The sequence below is a fragment of the Thamnophis elegans genome, chromosome 1, assembly GCF_009769535.1.
Source record: "Thamnophis elegans isolate rThaEle1 chromosome 1, rThaEle1.pri, whole genome shotgun sequence".
In the NCBI taxonomy this organism is placed as follows: domain Eukaryota; kingdom Metazoa; phylum Chordata; class Lepidosauria; order Squamata; family Colubridae; genus Thamnophis; species Thamnophis elegans.
Window position 1 is genome coordinate 49,952,730 of NC_045541.1, and position 23,569 is coordinate 49,976,298.

The 23,569-nt window shown below is 35.7% G+C and overlaps 1 protein-coding gene across 1 annotated transcript in view; it reads right to left on the bottom strand.

The window, feature by feature from the left end:
- CCDC93 (coiled-coil domain containing 93) overlaps nt 1-14,987 on the bottom strand; it is a 45,134-nt gene extending 30,147 nt beyond the window's left edge. Inside the window, 7 exon segments of the mRNA XM_032220487.1 lie at nt 1,986-2,086; nt 8,593-8,649; nt 10,006-10,104; nt 10,271-10,382; nt 11,278-11,372; nt 11,720-11,833; nt 14,830-14,987. Coding sequence (XP_032076378.1) covers nt 1,986-2,086; nt 8,593-8,649; nt 10,006-10,104; nt 10,271-10,382; nt 11,278-11,372; nt 11,720-11,833; nt 14,830-14,871 — 620 coding nt within the window. The 5' untranslated portion in view covers nt 14,872-14,987.
- Nucleotides 14,988-23,569: the final 8,582 nt, after the last annotated feature.

The window sequence follows — 23,569 nt, forward strand, 5'->3', positions numbered from 1 at the left end:
GCTTGAGGCTAAACTCTGGATGGAAAATAACAGAATCCTTATTGTTTAAGAGATCATTTAAGATTACAATCCTCAATTACGACCATAATGGATCCTGCCTATTATGGTTGTAAGTCGTAATAGTCATAAAACAGGTTGGACATGTGATCGACCTGATTCTAGGACTTTTTTTTTGTAGTGATTGTTAAGGGAATGCAGTGATTGTAAGTATGAAGCTATTGTTAGCTATGAGTGCAGTTTTGTTAAAAACTGCAAGTGAAGCAAAACCACCAGAAAACATGGACATGTGATCTTGGGATGCTACAAACGGCCATAAATATGGCTGAGTCTCTGAAGTGTAATCATGTGACTGTGGGGGGGGGATGGGCTAGTATCTGGCATTTAGGCTTAGCAATCCAATCCGCCATGTTTTATTAATCATTAATATTGCGTAAAACACAAGCCAAGATTAAGGATATCACACCAAATGTGGATCTGGAACAAAGATGAATATCTGTATATTCTGATTTGTTTGGAATATATATTTTGGCATGGAAGAAATAATGAGAGTGAAATAAATTATAAATCATTGTGATAGCTAAAGAATGAAATCAGACTACTTTGGCTTTGTGATAATGCACCATCTAATATGTAATATAGCTGGGGTTAAGGAAAAGTTAATTTTCATTTAATACCTCTCTCCCCCACCCTCTCAAAAAAGAAATGTTTTACCCTGAACATTTAAATAACAAAGAATGTTCATCAAATACCACTACTGAATAATAAAAATGCAGCCATATTAATGAGAACAATGCAAACTCAATTAGAACAAAACACACAAAGGAAAATACTCACAAGAAATACTCAGTGAAACTAAGAGGAGGGAAAATATAGCAAAGACTGCAGTGGAAAAGCCATAATTGGTAAAATTAGCCACTGTTTCTCAATGAGTATGTAAAAAAAAATTAAATCTGACACAACAATTAGTCCCCGAACTGTGGAATATTCTCCCCCTCCTGGAGGTGAGGCAGGCTCTCATTCTATCGGCCTTCTGAAAAAGAGTTAAATCAGGGGTGGGTTGCTGCCAGTTTTACTACCGGTTTGCAACCCATGCTATAGGTGTGTGCGCAGTTAAATATAAATTGTTCTTCGCGCATGCGCAAAGCAATTTACAGTTAACTGCGCACACGCAGTCACTAAAAACCAAAATGGCGGAGGCCCAGCGGTGGTGAGGGAACCGGTTTGGGGGCATGGCAGGCATGGGTCGCTGCCAGTTCTGCGACCCAGGCCTGAATTCCACTACCGGTTAGCTGAACCGGGAGCAGCCCACCTCTGAGTTAAACCATGGTTCCATAGCCTCCACGGGGAGCTCAGAGAAGTGTGCGACTATGGGGCTGACTAGTGAATCTTCTTTGCCATTTAACTGATTTTTAATTCTGTTTTAACATTCTTGGCACTTTCTAAAGTTTTTAACCTTTATATACTTTTTATATTTCATAGTAGTTGTATACTAGATGTTACCTAGTTTGGTTTCATTATCAATCTAGATAATATCATCTGTGCTAATAAAGAGTGGGGGGTGGGGGTGGTTCTCATTTTATTTATTAGTGGCTTGCACTAACAGTGTTGGTGGGAATTATCTTGGTGATTCACTGATTGGGCTGTTAATATTCTCTTATATTAGAATGGTCATAAGCTGAGGAGTACCTGTATTTCACAGGAATCTACTTCAGTACAGTTGTCACTACACTGCAACAGTTCTAAGAGCTTATAAAATCTCAGGATGTATTTTAGAGGACATATTTCATGCAAAATACAAGCTAGGCATTGTAGGGTCACTATCCTCTCATGTAAACTAATCCTCAAAACATCTAACCGCTATGAAGATATCAGTATTGTATAGTAAGCTATCTTAATGATTTTGTCATAAAGAAACTCTTAGTAAGTTTCCATGAAGCCATCAATTTTTCTGGAAAGTAGCTTAAGGGACCGCACTCTTAACTTACCTGCCATATTCCAGAAGGGTAGCATGAACTTTGGAATCCTCATCTAGTAATTTATCTGCTTCCACTCGTCTTTGATACTTCCTCCGTGGCTTGTACACGTCCTGGAATACAGTAAATACCCATCACACTATTCAGAATTATGCAAAGTATTGAAATAGAGTAAAACATAGTAAGCCAGAGAAATTAAGTTCCAAGGATGCCTTTTTTTCCCCAAGATGCAACTGGACTTTCTGGTTTTTCTTTGAAGATGTTTCATTTCTCATCCAAGGAGTTTCTTCAGCTCTCTGAAGCTTCTTGGAAGAGAAGCAAACCATCTTCAAAGAAAAACCAGAAAGTCCAGTTGCTTCTTGAAAAAAGCACCTTTCGGATAACCATGACCTGGATGACTGAGAATCTCCATAGACAAAGAAATTAAGGTACGAAGTAAGAAAAGTAAATAGAGCTAAATTTAAGTAATTTACAACACTAATATCATTTGCTGTACTTCTCCATTCTAGTCATTTTCATAAGCATCCTTGTTTTCACGTTTGTATGTGTGTGGAGAGTAAGACAGCCAGGAGGGGAGAGGAATCCTTTATGGGACTGCAGGAACAGAGCTGATATCTTTAAGATATACTGAGGGAAAATCATTCCTTGGGTTGCTGGAACACAGTTAAAATCCTGAAGATTTTAGCTCTGTTCCTGCAGGCAAGTGACGGATTTCTGTGTAACACAAGGAAATTCTTTGTTGGAGCCCTACGAATCCTTCATTATGTGGCAAGAATGGAACTATGATCCTGAAGATCTTAACTCCGTTTCTCCAGCCCAATGAAGCATTTCTTCTCAAGTGGACAGATAAAGAAGGGAAATCCTTCCTCAGCCTGGAAATGTCAGCCTTGGCTGGAGGAAAGAAACTTAGCTCCATGAAACAACTCTCCATCACTAAAAACATTGTTTCTTTTTTATGGCTCACTATAGCTAATTCCCAAAATTAATGAACAGATTTTGATGAGATTCCTTAATCATTATATACATAGAAACAGGTTTTAAAATTGGTTGAATATTTTTCAGTGTTATAGAATTGGCTAGCCTCAGTTAATTTCTGATCACTCAAATGTGTTCGGTTATGCCATCTTTTGAACAGGCTGTCCAGTTTTTTTAAACAAACAAACAAACAATAAGGACACACACAGTTGCAAACTTAAAAAACAATAAAGACACACATAGGTGCAAACTTTCTAACTTTAAAATCTGTAATATCCTTGAAAATAATAAAAGAAAAGGAATACATTCCATAATTAAATAGGACTTAATTTTGAATCACTGAAGATAATTGATCATTAATTTTCTCTAGTCTTGAATAATTATGCTTAATTACCAGAGGCTTAATTATGGCTGCTTTAGCTAGCTATATAAGGATAATTTTAGCATAATTAAGATGGAGAAAAATGAAAAACATGCATTTCATCTATAATAAGCTATTAAAAGCTATAAAACAAGGCAATGTACTTAAATTTAAGGTAAAACAAGTGAATTGAAAAAAGAATGACCAATGTATGACCCTATGAATAATCCACTTAGATTCAGATAGTAGTGATCACCTTAACTAGTTTATTTCTGGTCCTAGGAAATAGACAAGATACTTTTGATTATTACTTTTTTGACAATAATATATAACAGAAACAGATTTTATATGTGACATTTTAATACATGAATAAGCAAACTTCACCTTACCTCCTCTATCTATATGAGTTTGCTAAATCAAACAGAACTGTCAAGAAAATTAATTAGTCTTCCTTGAATTGAGGTAAATTTCTAGAGATTACATGAATGTTATATCATTTTCCTGGCAAACATACTATCATTTTTTGTGCACAGATTTGATACTTTAAATTATTTTAAGAAGGGAAGCATTCTAACTACATAAGTATATTTCATATTTAAATTCTGACTAAAGTCTAGTGGTTGGACCACATATAGACCACTTTTATTAAACATTTATTTGGGATTTCAGTATCTTTTAGCTGCTATTTCTTTCACTGGATATAAAACTGCCGTAAAAATGTGATTAGTTATCATTAGTTTGAAATAATTAATTGGCAATCATAAAAATCCCAGTGAATGGGCGGTCCAATAGGACCTAAACCATCCCAAAGAGACGGTTAACAGGAAGAATATGTCTTGCTGAGCTCAGGGATATCGCAAAATCCCTGAAAGAAGCAAGAGAAATTCTTCAAGCCAGCGACAAAAAATCCAGCCAAGGCTGACAAAGTCGGGGAAGCTCCAAAACGGAAGGATAAGGAAAGGGAAAGTGGTTCCAGCTGGTGAGGAACTTTTACTGTTTTAAAAAGAGACTGCCTATAAAAACTTAAAATTAATCTAAATTGGAGAATAGAAGAAACAAGTGGCAGAATTAAATTTGGAATGGTTTTGGACAGTGGTTATCTTACTTTTTAAATGCTATCTTCATGGATGGAATTTATGCAAGCCTTTTGAAACAGATGAATTAAGTTTTCTTCTATTTTTTTTCTTGTTCTCTGTAACCTGTGGACTAAAGTTTTCCTCTTTCATTGCTGTAGGTATTTTTCTAATTCATTTAAAGATTGGACTCTTTTTTTCTAACTTGAAATACAAAAAAGATACAAAAGGAAATTATATTTTCAACAGTATTACTGCTGCTCGGAGGCTGGGAGGATTTGTTGATTGAAGTTTGTGTATTGAAAATGGAACACTTTTTTTTTCTCCACCGATTGTTTTGACTTGGCAATACAAGGTTTTACTGCTTGGCTACAGAGAGTGATAAGAAGGGAAGCACACAGATGTCCCTTTGAAGTATATTTCTAATCAGAGAAAAGTGAAAACAACATTCTTTGTGAAACTATGCTTTAATTTTATTAACATTCCAAGTTAGAGCAGCTGTATTTGTTACAATGGCACAATTTCAAAAGAAAATAGAAGTCTCAAGTTTGTAAAAGATACTTTCAGAAATACAGAAATTATCAAATATACATGAAAGAATAGAGAAAAAACTGGAATACTTAGAGCACATAACAATAAAATATGATGAAGAAATTCAGGATGTCTATCAAATGCAAAATGGGGTGCTTGAAACTCAAAAAATCAAAGTGGAAAATGAATATAAAGAGATCAAACCTGCTGATTGGTTTGTCTCTGAAAATGGAAAGAATGGAATACTGAAAGAGGAATTAAATGGAGAGGAAATATATTCCAGAGGGCAAGATACAGAAGAAGAAAAAACTAAAGAATCTATGGACTTAAAGAGAGAAAATCTATTAGCAAAAACATTGATAACACTGCTGATAATCAAAGATAAGATGAATAAGGAAACAGAAAGAGGGCATCGAGATTATATGATATATCTTATAAGCAAGGAGTTGCTAAGAGAAGTCTATACAAAGCTGACCAAGAAGATGATTAGAGGACTGGCACCACAAATGGCAGAAGATATGAGACTGTTTTGCTATTGGAAAGATACAGGTTGATAGATGGAAGAATTTAATTTAAAACTAGTTAAACTTAGTGAAATTTATTGATAATAGATATAGCTTAAATAAATAACTGATAATGTTACTAATGTATACTATGTGTACTGTTATGATGAGTATAATTGGATATGAATATTGAATGACACCCACGTAAGGAAGATTAGCAATCCCTTTGGATTATACATAAACAAAAATAATAATAATAATAATAATAATAACAACAACAACAAGAACTAAGTTATATACAATTAAAGTTTTGATTATTAGGCGGAAAATGTTATGATACAGGATATAGTCAAATAAAGGAGGGATAAGAATAACAATGTATATATAGATATCAGTGGTGGGTTTCAAAAAAATTTTGAACAGACTCTGTGGGTGTGGCTTCCTTTGTGGGAGTGGCTTGCCGGCCAGGTGACCTGGTGGGAGTGGCTTGCCGGCCATGTGTTCTCTCTCTCTCTCTCTCTCTTTCCTTCCTTTTGTCTCTCTGTCCCTTTTTTCTTTTTTTCTTTCATCTCTCACTTTTTATTTCTTTTTTTCTTTCTTTCTTCCTTTCTTTCTCTTTCTCTCTCTGTGTGAGTCTGTGTGTGTGTGTGTGTGTCTCTTTGCCTCTCTCTCCCTCCCTCCCTCTCTCTGTGTCTCTCTATGTGATTCTCTCTCTGTGTCTGTCTGTCTCTCTCTGTGTATCTCTCTCCTCCCTCCCTCTGTGTCTGTGTCTCTCTAATTCCCTCTATCTCTCTGTGCCTGTCTGTCTGTCTGTCTGTCTCTATCACACACACACACACACACACACACACACAGATACAGAAACAGACACACACAGAGATACTGTGGTCACCTTGTTGAGTGTTCCAATCACATTTGAAACACTCAACAACTGGCCTGTATTCATGGTTTTTTGCAGCATTTTGCAGACATGGGGGCAAAATATATGGTTAAAAGTATCTGGCAGCAGCGTTCTTCCCTGGGGGGCTCTGCAGAACATCCCAAGACCAATGGCTCTGGGTTGAGGGACGGAATCTTCGCCGCGGGCTAGTAAAGCTTTGTCCACCAGAGGCAGCAGGACCAAAGCCCCTCTCCCAATTGGCCCTTCCTCCCTCTGAGGGCGAGGGACCCGGCTGCCCCGCAGCCTCTGGCTTCCTTCCGAGAATCTCCTCTCTCCGGGGCTGCAATTGTGCAGGCTGTGCGTGCATGCTTATGTTTTCCATGGGGGTGACGGATGGGCTCCGGAATTGCTCCATGCCTTGGAAAACATAGGCGCGTGTGGGCAGCGGGGCAGCTGGGACAAGGGAGTGCAACCCGCACGGCTTGTTCAAAGAGCAAAAGAAAGGGACAGGAGAGGAGTTCAGCTGTTTGAAAAGCCCCGCTTGGAACTCCTCTCCTGTTCCTTCTTTTGCTGTTTCTACATGCAGACCAGGTCGCGCTGCCTTGTCAGCAAGGGCGCTTTGCAGCGACAGGGGTCAGGAGCGGTACCGGTGTTCCCAGAAGATAATTACTTCCGGGTTAACCGACCAACCGGTGCGCACGAACCGGGGCGATCCGGGAAGAACCCACCCCTGATAGATATGGGTATAACATAAGGAAACTGGATGTAAACTTTAAACAGTGATTTGGAAAGGAGGATTAAAAAATTTTGTTATTAAATATTATGGATGTTTAGCTAGAATAGGACATAAGGATTTAATGTTAGTGGAGGATTTTAGAAATAGTAATTGAAAGGCCAGTATGTGGTTATGTATTAAATTTTGGTATATTTTATGATGGACGCTTAAACAATTATAGTCAAATGAAAATGGAGAGATGATGATGGTGACATGTATAAATATTTGAGTTAAAATTCTTAAGTTAATATGAATTATGTTTGTTTACTGTGGAAGAGATGCATGAAAGTCTTTTTGTAACCAACTGATAGACTTTTTATATATCATGTAAAGAAGGATGTTGTATTTGTTTTAAAATTAAAAATGTAAAAAAAATTATTTAAAATTTTTTAAAAATCCCAGTGAATGAGGGAAAAAGGAATAGAAACACGCAAAAAAGATTAAAAAGCAAATTAAAGTGGATTTTCAAAACATGTCCCTCATTGCATCCCATTCTTGTTTAGTGCTACATTTTTTACAAATGAAGAAAACAAAAGAAGTGCCTTTCTGAAGAAAACTACTTTAGAATTGCAATGTCTGAATTCTATTTGATATTATACCCTTTGTTTATATTATACTCTGACAAAGGCATTTTACTTTCTCTTAGCTACAGTGACATATATGATCATTGTTTCTACAACTTGGCTTCTCTCCTTCATTGACTCTGCCAGAGAAAGTCATGTTAAGAGCTTTTTACCCCTCCCTCTCTTTGATGTTTTGATCAATGTTGGCAGATACACAAGTGGGTAAATCTGTTTTAAACCACAGTACATCAGATGAAATACAATGTAAGCCATACAAATTATGCATCTTTAAATTTCTTTGTACGTGATATTGGAAACTGACACATCATTTCCTACAAGGACAAAAGAAAAACCCAAATGTATTGCTTATATTCAAAACATACACTGTAATTTCAATATACTACGAATCTATATGCCACAGAAAATTAATCCAGCATTAACCTAGTAGCTATCTGAAAAATAAAAAAGAGAACTCTCTTTTATTTCTACTGTCTCTAAGAACTTTCACTATAAAAAAGAGGAATAAATTTGCAATATAAAATTAACAGCTATATGCTATAAAATACATGAACAGCCGAAGTTGGCCAGTTTTCTGCTAGGACTCTTGCATCCCATCCTGTGTCATGCTAAACCACAATGAACCATGATGATTCATAATACACAAATCCAGGCAAGTTCAATGTAATTGCTAATGACATATAAACTTCTTTTTATAATATTCTTTGCAAGTTAGAACCAATTCGTAGCAGAACATAAAATTAATAAGAAATACAATGGGTATTATTACTGTAGTTACAGTATAATTCATCTGAAAAGGTTTCCTAACTGAAAAAAAGCAAATATTTTATATATGGGGTCTAGTTGAAAAAAATAAGGTAAAATAAAATAAAAAATATGGCAAATCAAACATTCATTTTGAAAAATCTTTGAATTAAAGTGCATTGCATTTTACACTTACACTGATCTCATTAACAGTTTTTATAGCTTTTTCTTTTCTTTGCATGAATTCATCATCCTACAAGGCAAGTGAGATAAGTTTAAACAATAGCAACAAACTTTTGGTTTCTACGCGGATAGCAAAGATAGCAAACCTTATTGTATAAATAACTGTGATGCTCAAATACTCAAAAATGGAAGCTATGTCATTCTGTCTCTTTCACATTGAGAATATAATTCCACAAGTACTTATCTGGATCATTAAACTCATCAGGACTTACTTCTAAATATCCACAGATACAACAGTGCCTTTTATGCTTACATCCTAATACTACAATATACTGTAATATAGTTTTAGAAAATATACTTGTCTAATCAAAAGCAAAGGCTTTGACATTAGTTATCGCATTGGAGCCAGAAAAAGATGCTTACCAGCTTTTAAATAGAACCAATTAACACAGGAAGATATACTTGTTCTAGTACTGAATGTTTTAACAGCATCTCAAACTCTTAATGACAGTTCTTAAAAACATCTAAAGCACCTTGTTCCAGCAAAAAATACAATGTGAATCTTGAAAACTAATCATGACAATTCAACATTTGAATTCAAACTGTTCTGATATACTGTATGTCTCATTTCAGGTTTTAAAAAGTTATTGTTTCTGATTTAGCTATTATAAAATTAAAATGGTCTGCTTTGATTATCTTTAAAAAAAAGTATTTGGGCTATGAAACAGTATTTTGAGATAAAGTATTTCCAAAAGTATTAAGATAGTATGCTTTGAATAGAAAACAAAAGTTTCAAAATCTTTTATACAACTGTTTCAAATCAAAAGCCGGATGTGTCAAATACAAAACAGCTCAAATTCAAAATATTTTGCACATGCCTATTTTTTTAATCATAAAAAGCTGACAATTATATTTTCCTTCCATAAATGAATTGGAGATAACTTGAACATATTCAGGGTTTTCTAACAAAGAAAAACTGAACATGATGTTCTTAAGAACAGATAAACCTACCATGTAGAACTGTACAGTAGTATGTCACAGTAGCATGTTGAATGGGGCATTAAACATCGAATCCTAATGTCACTACAGAAATTAAACTTGTAATAAAAAATAGTTATATGTCTATCAGTGCTGGACAAGCACATTGCTTTAAAATGCTGTTGATAACAATTTTCAAGATGATTTTAGAAATGCTCCAAATGGCTAACAATACAACCGGATATTTAACATTAAAGAGGGAATACTGACATTTGTTTTTCTCCAGTATCAGCTCCTGATATTTGATACATCAGTTTCTGTCCTTAAACTCTATGAGCTGAAACAGCTCTGCAAACTTTGCTTCAATCCTGTACAATTTAAAGATGCTGAAGAGGATCACTCTTGATGCCAGTTCTCAAATCAAAGAAGATAGCAATCAAATGTTTACCTCTGGTAAACTGTGTATCTTTTGAAACTGAGATATGGAATATGACCGGATGTAATCTCCCATTTCTTCCCGGGTTTCTATTGCACGTTTTACAAGCCACTAAGAGCAACAAAGAAAAAGAAAGAAAAAGTTGTGGGAAGGGAAAAAAATAAGATCTGGATATGTTACATCTATAAAAAAGATAATTGAGAAAATGAGCCTCTTCTTTTAATCAGCAGAGCTATTTTTCCAACAGCACCATCTTTATATACCAATAAGCATGTACCTGTATAACAGGAAAGATGTGAATGAAATCCAATCCCTGTATTTGATGTGGCTCCAAGCGGTGAGGGCATTTCATTCTAGGTAAAACTGATACAATTTTCTCTGTTAAGGCACTGAAAAAAGACAAATAGGAGACAATTTAGAAATGTACAAATATATATACAGAACATCCTGAAAGGGCCCCTTGTGGATACAATTGAATGGCCAAAAAACAACACATCCCATTAATTTGTTTAGAAATCTCACCTAATACAAAGACCCTTAATTTTCATGTAAGCAGTATAGGATTGCAATCTAAATGGCTGGAGTGATTAAAAAAACGTTGCGCACAAGAACTCAACAATATTAAGACAGGTCTGCCAATTTCTATGACAAATAATTTGACTCATAGCCTCTTATTTTTTGGAAGAAAAAACTCTGAGACAAACTTTTAAATGTTTAAAACTATTATGTCACCTTTAAGTTGCCTCTTGCTAAGAAAACATCGAGATACATACAGTAAACAGATTGGGTTTTTTTTCATAAAGTGATTCTCATAACAGAGTGTAAGAGCCATGGAGGTGCAGTGGTTAGAATGTGGCATTGCAGACTAATTCTATTGACAGATTGCCAGCAATTTGGCAGTTTGAGTCTCACCAGCTCAAGGTTGACTCAGTCTTCCATCATTCCGAAGTCAGTAAAATGAGGACCCATATGCTGACTATGTAGACTGCTGTAAAGCACTGTGAAGTGGCATATAAATATAAGTGCTACTGCTATTGCAGTAATAGTACCTCATTCCCACTTGCTTGGATCAATGAAAAGAGCATGTGATTATTTTGGCATTACCTAAAAATTGATTTGAGAATAATGCATAGAACAAAGTGTCTATCTTACTTTCAGAGCTACTATAAAACAATTCAAGATAATCAGAAATTATTGCACAACTTTCCTAGATAAACAAATTTTGTGCTGAAAGGGTCATGCATGCCAATAAATTAGTTTCCAAGTGTTTCCCTACCAACTTACATTTTTTGACCAATTGTTGAGTTTTCCTGAAATAACAAGTCAACATCAATGTCAAAGTTGCATGTTGTGATACACCAAGTCATGCCACCAACCACCTAAAAACAGGATAAACATATTCATTAAAGTGAAAAATCCAATTGATGCCATATATCACATAAAAATGTAATTCACTTTAACTTAGTAATGAGATTTTAATTTATTAGCAGTTCCAGAATTTATTGTTGAATGCAAGATGTTTCTTTTCAACTTATACTAGCCATATTTATTTTATTTTACTAAGAAACATTAAGAGAATCAAGAAAACAAAACGGTTGTTTGTATAATCTGTACTTCAGTTGAATTGGTGGTTAAAATCAGCAAAATGATGAAAAACTATTAAATCTGTTTAGAGCATGCAGCCTGCACACAGTATTATAGTAATGATATATGAATATAATCTTACCTTATCAAAAGGAGACAGGCCTTTAATTCTTGCCCTGAAGTATCCAGCAGCAACTAAGAGTTCTAAAATTTCACTTAACTTGATATTTTGTTCTTCATCCTCTCGAGTTTCAACCTAAAAAGAAAATTAGGTGTGTATCTATATTAATAAAAGTTATCAAGATGGAGTGGGATGATGAATATAAATATAATCAGTAAATATTATTTCCCGATGCATGTTATATTTATGTCATAATATATGTTCTACAAATTACCTCAAGATACAAATCAACATTACCATAACCACTTCTGAACACTCGAAAAAGTGTCCAAGATTGGTTCTTCATTTCAAAGGATGGTCCTGTACCTTCCTCAGCAATGATTATAAAATGTGAGAAATCCCTGGGTGTATAAAATTACACTTTAAAAAATTGCTATCATATTGCCAAATTATTACTTTTATGTGACTATTCATTTTAATACTACCATACTACTGTCAGATTTCTTTGGATGAAAATAATTATGTTTTTATTAAATTAATATATTGTCTTTTCACCCGAAATAATGCTTAAGAGAGGGGGTTTTATCCTATTGCAAAATACTTTGTGGAAAAAACATACTTAAGTTTAGCTTATTTATTTTATTCAATTTGATGCTACCTGACTCCAAACAACCCTTTTATACAATTCTGTGGATTTATCTAGATCTCTTCAAAAATGCTGCTAAAGCTTAAAGTATGCTACAATCTCAAAGACAGTGATACAATTCAAGTATATAGTCAGTTATGGTTAACAGTACATGTGGAATATCAAAAATTGTGAATAAAGAGCATTTTTATTGTGCTATATGCTACTAATTCAATAGAAATAACTGCTATGGTTTTGCATTTGTACCAGTGGTGGGTTTCTACCAGTTTGGATAGGTTCGGACAAACCAATAGTAGCTTGGCGGTGTTGGTCGCTAGAACCAGCAGTGACCCAGGCCTCCCACATCCCCAAACTGGTTCTCCCGGTGGCGCCATCTTCTTTTTGTTTTTTGTGCATGTGCAGAAGCATTTTTATAGTACTGCACATGCACGCACAACACACATCAAGCACGTGAAGGAAGCACACAGCAAGTGCATAGTGCATCCCTGAGCAAACCGGCAGTAGTGGCTGCTGGAGCCCACCACTGATTTGTACCAATCCCAATTACATTTCACAACACAGGAATGTAAGTGAAGACAACAAACTTCAAATTTAAAATCATGGGTATCTGCAAACGCACCATAAAAGTAAACCTCTAAATCTCAGTAATCATTGTAAAAAGGGATCACTGATTATAGATCCAGCACCTGGACTACTGCACTGCAGCCTCTCTACATTCACAGCTCAATGCCCAATGGCAGTCTCAGGCCATTCTCTTGGAACCAAGGCAGCTTGTTTGTGAGAATGGATCAGTGGCTGAAAACTACTTCATCAAAACTCACAAAACCCAGTACAAATAGCAGGAGAACTAACATTTCGCTAACTAAATTTCAAAACTCTTACCAAGTGTGGGTCTACATAACTATAATAATTATTTTATAAGCAACTCCAAAAGAAATGTGCAATTAGGAAATGCAGTGATGAATATCTAAGACTGTGCTTTTCTAGTCGCACAAAAATCAGATTTTTTGATAAACAACTTTCTTGACCCCAGCAAGCTCCTATTAAAACCTGTTGCGGTTATGTAATGAGTGCCATTATACAACATTCAAAAAAATATTAGTTTTAGAAATTTTGGGGTACAATTCTTAAAGATGCCTTTAAAAATGGGAAGATATAGAAAGGTATGTATACCTGCAACCATAACAACTCTCTAGTTCATAATAAAAAGTGAACTTCCATGAATTTGGGAATGAAGACATAGGGAAGTGGGGGATTCCTGCAAACACTTAAATGCTTATTTAATAATCCAGAAAGGGATCATCTGCAGAGCTCAATATGTTTTTCCCTTGTTCTTAGGAAGGATGGAAAATCTGTTGTTTTGAGAACCATTGGCTCAATGGTGTTCCTATTGTCATGACAGCCCTCAAAATGACAGCCCTCTGCTGCAAAATGGGATTACCTTTAAATTTATAGGAAGCTATTTTGTGAGCTGAATTATGCTCTTCTTTACAACACATTATTTTTGGCTATTATGTTCTATATATGGTAGACTTCCTTTAATAGACATTATCAAGCTACTGTAGAAGGACAAACTGATTATTTCATGTAATGGAGACTACAAAAACAGAAACACCAGTGAAAACTGTCTCTCTGAATACCTTATGCCACCTGACTTGAAATTTTGGGCTTAAGACAATTTAAAACTATGCCGCCTTCGGTCTGACCTAAGCACAGCACATAAAATTATCCGCTACAATGTCCTACCTGTCAATGACTATTTCAGCTTCAACCACAACAATACACAAGCACACAATAGGTACAAACTTAAGGTAAACCGCTCGAAACTCGATTGAATACGACTTCAGCAACAGAGTGGTCAACACCTGGAATGCACTACCTGATTCTGTGGTTTCTTCCCCAAACCCCCAAAACTTTAACCTTAAACTGTCTCCTGTGGACCTCACCCCCATTCCTAAGAGGTCTGTAAGGGGCGTGCATAAGCGCACCAACATGCCTACCATCCCTGTCCTAATGTTCCCTTTTATTCTTATCCATTTCATGTATTCAAAATCATGTTTATACTTATATATGTTATCTAATACATGCTTGAAAAAATAAATAAAATAAATAAAAGTAAATAAAATAAATACATTTAATGAAGCACGTTAGGGATCGGCAGGAAAATGAGGCAGAAATACATGTAGTTCTTGATTTACGACCACAACTGAACCTAACATTTCTATTGCTAAGCAAGACCGTTGTTAAACCTAAGAGACGCAACACTTCACGCAGGACATAATGCTTAAAAGGTAACACTTCACAGACTCCCATATCCTCAGCTGTACAGAGAACATTAAAAAAAAAGCTCGGAAAGAAACTGTTTTTTCCCTTCTTTTGGAAAGAAAGCGACTCATTCTCGAATCGTTTTTCCTCCTCCTCCTCCACGGGACGTGCATACAAGGTTCGCTCGGGGACCCAACAATCCCACGACTCTTTCCTTTACCTCCTGTGCAGGCTGATGTTCCTGCCCCTTAAGGGTACCCATGTCCGCGCCTTCTCTTCAGCTGCTGGTGCTGCTTCTGCAGCACCGCTTCCTTCTCTTCTGTCACATCCGCTCACGCCGGACTAAAGACTCGCCCACTTAAGTGGGGAAAGCTTGGGTGGCGCTCCTTCTTCTTCCGCGTAATCCTACACTCCCCTCTTCTTCCCTTGGTTTGGACCGCACTCCTCACCCAAAGCGCGCAGATCTAGCGCGGACCGTACCACTCTGTTTAAAAAGAAAGGGGGAGGCGAGAACGGGAGGCGCTCAAGTTGCTCTTTGGCGCGCAGAATGTTGGCTGGCGAGTTGATGATTGAAGGAATGCGCCAAGGCCGAAATCAGATTTTGGTAAAGAAATGCCTGGCCCTTATTCCCGTCTGATTCCTTCTGTTTCTTATTCATTATGGAAATTAGTGAAAACACCCCACATTTGGAAAGATAGTCGTCTGCTGTAAACATGCCGTCGAGATGAGATGACTTCTAATAACTGCGGTTGTTACAACTGACAACAGCAATGAGAAAAAAGTGACTTATGACCGTTTTTCACACTTACGACCATTGCAGAATCTCCATGGTCATATGACCAAAATTCAGGCATTTATGATAGCTGAAGTCTCCCAGGGTTATTTGATTCCCTTTTGCGAACTCTTGACAAGCAAAGGCAATGAGGAAGCCAGATTCACTTAACCATGTTACCAACTTAACACCTGCACTGATTCACTTAACAACTGTGGTGAATAAAGTTGTAAAATGGGGCAAAACTCAACAAATGTCTCATTTAACAATATAAATTTTGGGTTCAATTGTAGTCGTAAATTGAGGAGTACTTGTATTGACCAAATTATCCCAAATTAGCTTTTGAGGTGAGCCTGTTAGGGTGCCGTCATCTGACTGAACTTGATCAATGGAGAGATCTGCTTTTAGCAGAGTGAATTACCAAATGGCAAAACAATCTACTAATTTATAGTCGTGCTTTGACAAGAGCTTGCTTAGCCATCTTTTGCCTATATTTAGTAAGAATGTATTTATTTCTTTAAATTTATTTATTTTAATCAATTGATATGACTTCACATCTCACAAATGCAATTCTGGATGGCTGACAAACATAAAAAATACAATATAAATTAATTTTATGTAATATATTTAACTAATTATAATGAAAAGTGGCTGCTGAGGACACCTACAACGGGCATAATTATTCTGAATAATTTATGTAAAAGTTTTAAAAAATAATTTTCCTGTGAAAACTGCCAGGTCTTCAACACTTTCCAAAAGATGAGCAGAGGAGCCAACTTAATCTCAGGTGATGTGGTGTTCCAGATGGCAGTTGAAACCTATGGACAAGCACCCAGAGCATGTTCTTCCCAGCTTAATGATATGAATAGAAACAATGGAAACAAGATGATTCCCTCATATACCCTATCCCGAGCCATGTACAGGTTTATAGATAATAACCAACTTGGTTAGTACCTTGATTTGCACCGATAAGCAAATTGAAAACAGTGCAACTAGCATAAGAAAAGTGTAATACGAGAATAGCAAGGCATACCCACAATAGCCCGCATTGCTTCATTCTTGAACAACTGAAATTTCTAAATGTTCTTCAAGGGCTGTAGAACATATTACAGTATCCACTCAGGAGGTGACCAAAGCTTGCATGATTGTTCCTCTTGATCTAAGAAGTGAGAGAATCTGTGCCCAATGCAAAGTTGTTTAAAGACACCACTCCCCAAGACCCATCTGCCACTTACTCTTTGGAGTCAAAGAGGACCCCATATTGTCCACTGGTAGTGTCTGCAATACTGCAACACCATCCAGAACTAAGGATGGGAAATAACCAGATCCAGGGAGCCCTTACGTCCAAAAGCTAGTATTGAGCTGAAGCCTGATCATTACCATTGAGACCCCCCACCACAGCCTTTAGGTACTGAGGCAGAATCTCCATCCAATCATTGGATAGAGGTGGAGTGTAGAGATGGAGATATTTAACAGAGTATCATCAGTACATTGATGACACCACAACCCAAGTAGTTGAATGATCTTACCTGGCAATTTCATATAGAAGTAGGGAGAAGGTCAATCCCTGAGTCACCCTATAAGAATGGCCATAGGGCAGGCCTATCCCACCATTAATACCTACTGGAACCAACCCTGGAGGAAGACGAACTAGCATGGCGTGTCCTAATCATAGGCAAAGATATTGAAGGCTAATGGAAATAAAAAACATCAAGGAAGGACAAACTACTCTCATCCTACTCCCTCCAAAGATTATCCACAGGTTTAACTGATGCCATTTCAGACTCATAGCCTGGCCTGAAACTCTATTGGAAGGAGTCTATATTTCATCCAGTGCCTTCTGAAACTACACAACAATCATATTCTTAACAACAATTTCTACAAAAATCTGAAGGCAGGGCAGAAAGTGTCCAAAACAGTTGGATCTTGGGATGGCCTCTTAAGAATGAGCAGACCACTGTCTTCTTAAGATATGTTTCAATAATGCATTCACCATTGTTCAGACTCAATCACATGGCTCCTGGGTAGTCTTTGTAGTCAGAAAGGACATGGATCTAACTCTGAGGTAGCTGAACCTACAGCCAAGGACCCCATCTATTATCTCAAAGCTAACATCATTTAATTCAACCCAGATAATGGAGCTAAAACGCACTTCAGTCAACTCCAAAGGTCATGCACTAAGGCCTGATTCCAAATCTGAGAGGCTTTATTCATAAGAAGCTGAGTGTATTCCTCAATAGTAAGTGGAGCTCAAGCCCTAGCTTCCCCAGAAGAGAGTGGGCCACTCAAAATAGAGACACTATTGTTATGGTCTGTTGGACATGTTAAACACTCTACCACACTGGGACACACGCTAGAATTTATCACTCATAGCACTGAATGACCAGCAGCGGAATCATAGATGTCATATGATACGTATGATATACTAAGTGAAACTTAAGTAAAGCACATTATAACTTATTGTGTCACGTAACCCCATTTTTCAGTTGATCTGGAAAATTGGGCTATACTATGCATATTTATTTGGCAATAAATTCTACTGATCACTTGGGAACATATTGGTTTGTAAAAACATACAAGATACACATTTAGTATGTATTGTAAAAACATACAAGGTACACATTTACAAGAGCACATATATCTCATAGTGGATGTTATGGAGCAGCCTCCCCATGGAGATCAGTCTGACTGCCTCTTTGCTGGCCTTTGAGCAGCTCTTGAAAACTGAAATGGTTTCAGCTGTTCTCTGATGTGAATGTTGCCATCTTAACTTTTTTTAAAAAAAAATACCGGTAATCATATATTGAATAGTTCCTGCCTCTAAATTGTTTTAATAGCAGTTTTTTTTTTTTTTTTTACCACGGATGTTTTAAATTGCATCCTTTCCATGTAAGCTGCTGGGTGTCTTTTTTGACCTCCATATGGAAATATGTTAAATAAATAAACAGTATTTCTCAGTTCTAAAGAAAATCCAATCAGAATGCCCCTTGATATTCTGTGCCACTCTGCCAACTTACTTCTTTTAGAAACCTACTTCAGCAGCAGCTGAATGCCATTTCAGCACAGCTAAGATTTATATTCACATATGCTCATTTTACGAGATTATTTCTAACTACATAGGTAACAGAATTCAGCTCAGTATCTGAAAATCAAGTCATGTTTTTGCTGCTTCCCAGCTCAACATCTGTTATCAGCAGCACCTGTAATTCTGATTTGAAAATTGTTGGAGGATGGCAATTTCCTTATTGCTGCATGGGAAAAGTGTGATAAAATATCTCAGTCTACAATGCTGCTGAATTATGTGCCTTTCTGTAATAATAATTATTTGTTAGAAAGCCAAACAGGTTGCAGCAGCTGCTGTGCCAGCCCCACTGAGTATCTTTTATCTGCCAGTAGGTGATACTCGACATTTCAATGCAAAACAGACTCGCCAAACAAAGCAGATAATAAATGTAGAATTTGCTCGTACATGGTTTTACCTCTGAGGGTTGGAACCTCAGCTATTAAAATTATGAGATAACAGCAAGATCAGCTATTTTGATCTCAAAATGAGTATTTGTTAACATTAATGCAAATGCTGACTTCTAGCACTACAGTACTTATCACACTGCAAGTAGTCCTGATTCAAAGAGATCTAATATAAGTTGAAGTTATTGTCAAACTGTCTTGTTGCAAATATGGTTGCTGTCAGCTGTAAGATAATTATTTTGGTGATTATTATTCCTTATTTTCTCTTTTAATAGAAAAGTGCACATGCAAAACATCCATGGCATGCCACAGATGTGCATGTACAATTGGCTGTGTTCAATAGAAATAAATTGGAATAAGATTATGAATGTTCATAGGATGCATAAATTATTTTGTATTTGGCGATGGTTCTTTGATTCACTATTTCATTAATAAAGTAGTAATTGACAAATGTGCTTTAACTAATCTTCATTAGGCCTTTTTTATTTTGGTTTGTTTTGGCTGTTAAACAAATGACACTATAATAAATTGAAATACAATGAAATATTGCAAGAGGTTATGTCTGCATAGACATTGAAGGAATGTTAAAAGAAAGTACATTGTTTGTTTCATACACGGAGCTCTTATTTAAGAGAAGAACTAATCATATTCTGAAATATAATAATTTATATCAGATATGAAAGAACTTTTCATAAGCATTTTTCAGAACAATATTCCTTGTTTTCAACTTTACAGTATGCACTTTATGCATTTGTACAATTGTTTGCTCTGATTTTTGCCACAATTATGATTGTTTAGCTTAACATTAAATGTCAAAAATTGCTCTGTGTTTGCATTTTATATGAAATAAATAATTATGCAGAAAAGATAAAATGTGTTTAATTTTCTATGAAAATTATCTACTTGTAGATGCAGATAAGAATATGTTTTCACTACTGCTGACTAACTTAATCAAAATATAGGGCATCATTATTCATATTATAATTTACATTAAAGAAATGCTTATCTTGATCTTAACAGAAAGCACCATTTGTTATAGTGGTGAAATAGAAAGACGTAATATGTTCCTTTGTACAATGCATTTGATATTTCCCATGTTTACCAAGCAAATCATACTGTATTCTGGATTATTTCACATTTAGCATAGTTTCAAAGGTCAGTGAGAAATCATTAGAAGAGTTTTACAGCTGGAGGGAACTCCCAGTTGCAAAGTGGAAAAATCATTTAAGTTAAATCTAACTTCTGGGTTTTGATGATTTTCTTTTTTTGTATCTTCAAGTCATTGGTGACTTCTGATAATTGCTAGGACAAGACTTTGCAGATTTCTTAGCAAGATTTTGGAAGGGTTGAGAGAGAGTGATAGACCCAAAATCACCCATCTGGCTTTGGGTTCACAGCAGAACTAGAATTTATGGCTTTCTGATTTCTACCTTGTTGCCTTAACCATTACATTATGTTAGGTCTCTTCTGCTTAGGAGTTCTGATTAGAAAGTGTAGGGTGTATGCTGAGGCCTATACTTACGAACATGTATTTAGCATAATTTGATTAAACTTTCATTGTTATGGTATGTCTATAAAACATTCTCTTTCTGGAGGAATTCAACACTGTAATAAATTGTTGGTGTCAGACAAGAAAGATCTTGCTACTAGTTAAGTATAACATGGACAATTCTATGGATTAAATGAGTGAGTAGAGTCAAAAAATAGCAAAATTCTAGTTAAATGGAAGAAAACAGAACACACATTGAACTGTATAAAGAACTGTGGCTAGAGTGATAGTTCAGGGGTGTCAAACTCATGTCGTCACATGGTGTTTGGGACTTTTCCCTTCACTAAACCGGGCATTGGTATGGCCAGTGCGTGACGCATCTGGCCCGCGAGCCTGGAGTTTGACAGCCCTGTAGTAGCTGGATTCACTCATCATATAAAATCATGACTTCCAGTTGATGTTGCAGTAAGAATGGCTGGAAAATAGTGAAGCCATGTTCTGTGAAATGCAGCCGGCAACTGCTTGCTGGGAGACCCTACAGGGTTAAGCGTCCCTGGAGGGGAGGTGAAGAAAGGAGAGGCACTTTGTTGATTGTGAGGAAACAGCAATTTCCTAACGGATCCAAAGAAAGCTCTCCTGAATGGCAGCAGGGATGACAGCCATTTTTGGTCAGTCATAAGCTGAGATAACCAGGACACTATAATCTTGTGCTGGAGAGATGTGTGGACAGAACAGTGAAACTGGGTGAGAAAATTTCCAACTGTTATCTTAGAAACTTACCTAAGTTAAAAGTTCCCAAAAATGATATCCATATGTTAAAAAGTGGCGACTGGATTTATGGAGAAATATTAAAGACTAAAAACTAAAGAGGAAGATTTAAGATTCAGAAGGAAAAGAAAAAAACCTAAAGAATGATTTAAAACATAGAAAGCCTGGAAACAATGTGAAAAGTGACTATTGGAAGAAATTGTTTTTCTAAATTCTATTTCTAACTGCCCTGACTGGATGACAATCAGCTGTTTCTCATTTTTACATTCTGTGGAAAGCTGGAATTGGGAGCAGGGAGCCATCTACTGGAGGAAGATGATTTCTGCAACATTTAAAATTCAAAAGAAAGTGGTGAGAGAAGTAAACAACATCTGGAAAGCTACAGTACTTGCTCTTGATTTTATCTTAGTAGGTGATTTGGATGCTGGGAAATATTTGCTGAGCTTTTTGAAGATTCAGAAGGCAAATTAAATTAAATGCTAAAACTCTATTGGAACTGTACACTGAAAAGCGGATTTGAAAGACTTGAAGGAACAAAAGAAGAAAAGATAAATAAAGAGTTTAAAACCTGAACAATCGGGAGGGTGTAAATTGAAAACAATAAAAACTGAAAAGCACAAACTAATAAAAAATCTAGAGACTTGGAAGAATAATTTTGGGATTGACCAAATCTTATTAATAAGTGATTTTTTTCTGGGGTTTTCAGATATTGGGATATTGTGACATTAGAGGTATATTAACTTGTTACAAAAATAAGCCCTTCCCAAAAATATTGCAACACAGCAGCAGCCATGAGGTGACCACGCTCACCCTGCACCTCAAAAATAATAAGACCTCCCTGAAAATAAGGTCAAGAGCTTATTTTGGGGCTCAAAAGAAAATAACACCCAGTCTTATTTTTAGGAAAACACGGTAAATAAGTTAAAAATAGATAAAAATAATGAAAAGATAGCAATAATAAATACTAAAAATCCAATAGACAATACCCCAAGAGCTTATAAAAGAATAGAGAAGAAAAAAAGGAAGATCTTTCAAAAAATGAAAGGGTCATGGATGGATATTCAAAAAATGAAGCAGAAGGAGATAAAGGGTAAGAGAGGGAACAATTAGTCTGTGTAAAAAATGCTAGAAAGAGATATAGGACTCCAAGAGAGAAACAAAAGAATCACTACAAAATCAATAAATGATGAAATTCTAAAACGGATGAGAGATGATGGATAGAGATAAAATATTTTGCAATATAGTAACAATAGAAATAAGTAGAAAGTTTAAACTGGGAAAATTGTGTGTGCGTGTGTGTGTGTGTATGTATGTGTGTGTCTATATATATGTATATGTATATGTATGTATATGTGTATGTGTATGTGTATATGCATATGCATATGCATATGCATATGCATATGTATACACATACATACAATGGAATTTATTATAAATACAGATACATTAAGATTAGGCGGTAGAAGACTAGTATTAGGTATATCTAAAGGCATTATGATCAACAGGATGTAAAAATATATTGGAAAATATAGTTTTCAAGGACTATAAATTCAGGGGACTTAGAGATATAATCTTAAATTTTATTGACAACTGGTTTTATTGGTATTTATAAAAAGTTGATATATTGAAAATGTGGTGGAACACTGAGTAATAAATTGGAAAAATTGTGTAATATCGATCGATATATAAAAATATATTATAATTATAATGAGCACATCAATGCTAGAAGTTGTATACGTAATTATATTGTAATTGTACTGTGAGCACTGTGTGAAAAATATGTCAACTCAGTCATTACACTGTCCACAAAAAAGTTGATTGTTAAAAAAAACTGTAAATAAAACATGTACCAAAAAAATCATAATATGGTTGGTTTTGTTCCATTGTGGTCTATAGCTGGCTTATGGCATAAATTGCATAATGTTTGTTCAGCAGTCAATGGTTAAAACAAACCCAGACTCCATTTTCTTTCAATTACCTAATTACTACCATAGAAATATTTTGGGCTAAGTTGAAGAAAAGCAGTCCTTGTCTGACAGATTGACTACAGTGGCATTCTTTAAATACATGTCTTTACTGAGAGAAAAGGAAAATATTGGTTAGATACTGTAGTTTCACAGATCCTTAGTTTTACTGGGACCTATGGCAAGAGAAGAAGAATAAGCGGAAAAGGTCATGTCACTAAAATTGGCACTTTTTAAAAAACTGACTTGCTCATAAATCTTTATTTTTGCAGGTCGTAATAGTCCAAATGATAAAATCATTATTTTATTGCCATGGTTGTGAAAAAGGTTCTTTTGCTGTAAAATAATTATGGTTCAGAATACTGTTAAAAACCCCAGCACAACCAATATAATAAGGTAAGAACTTTAATCATTTTAAAGTACTTTCCTTCTTTTTTGAGAATACTATTTTTTCCTTTTCTGATTATTTATTTTCACAATAGAAAGTTAAAATTACTTC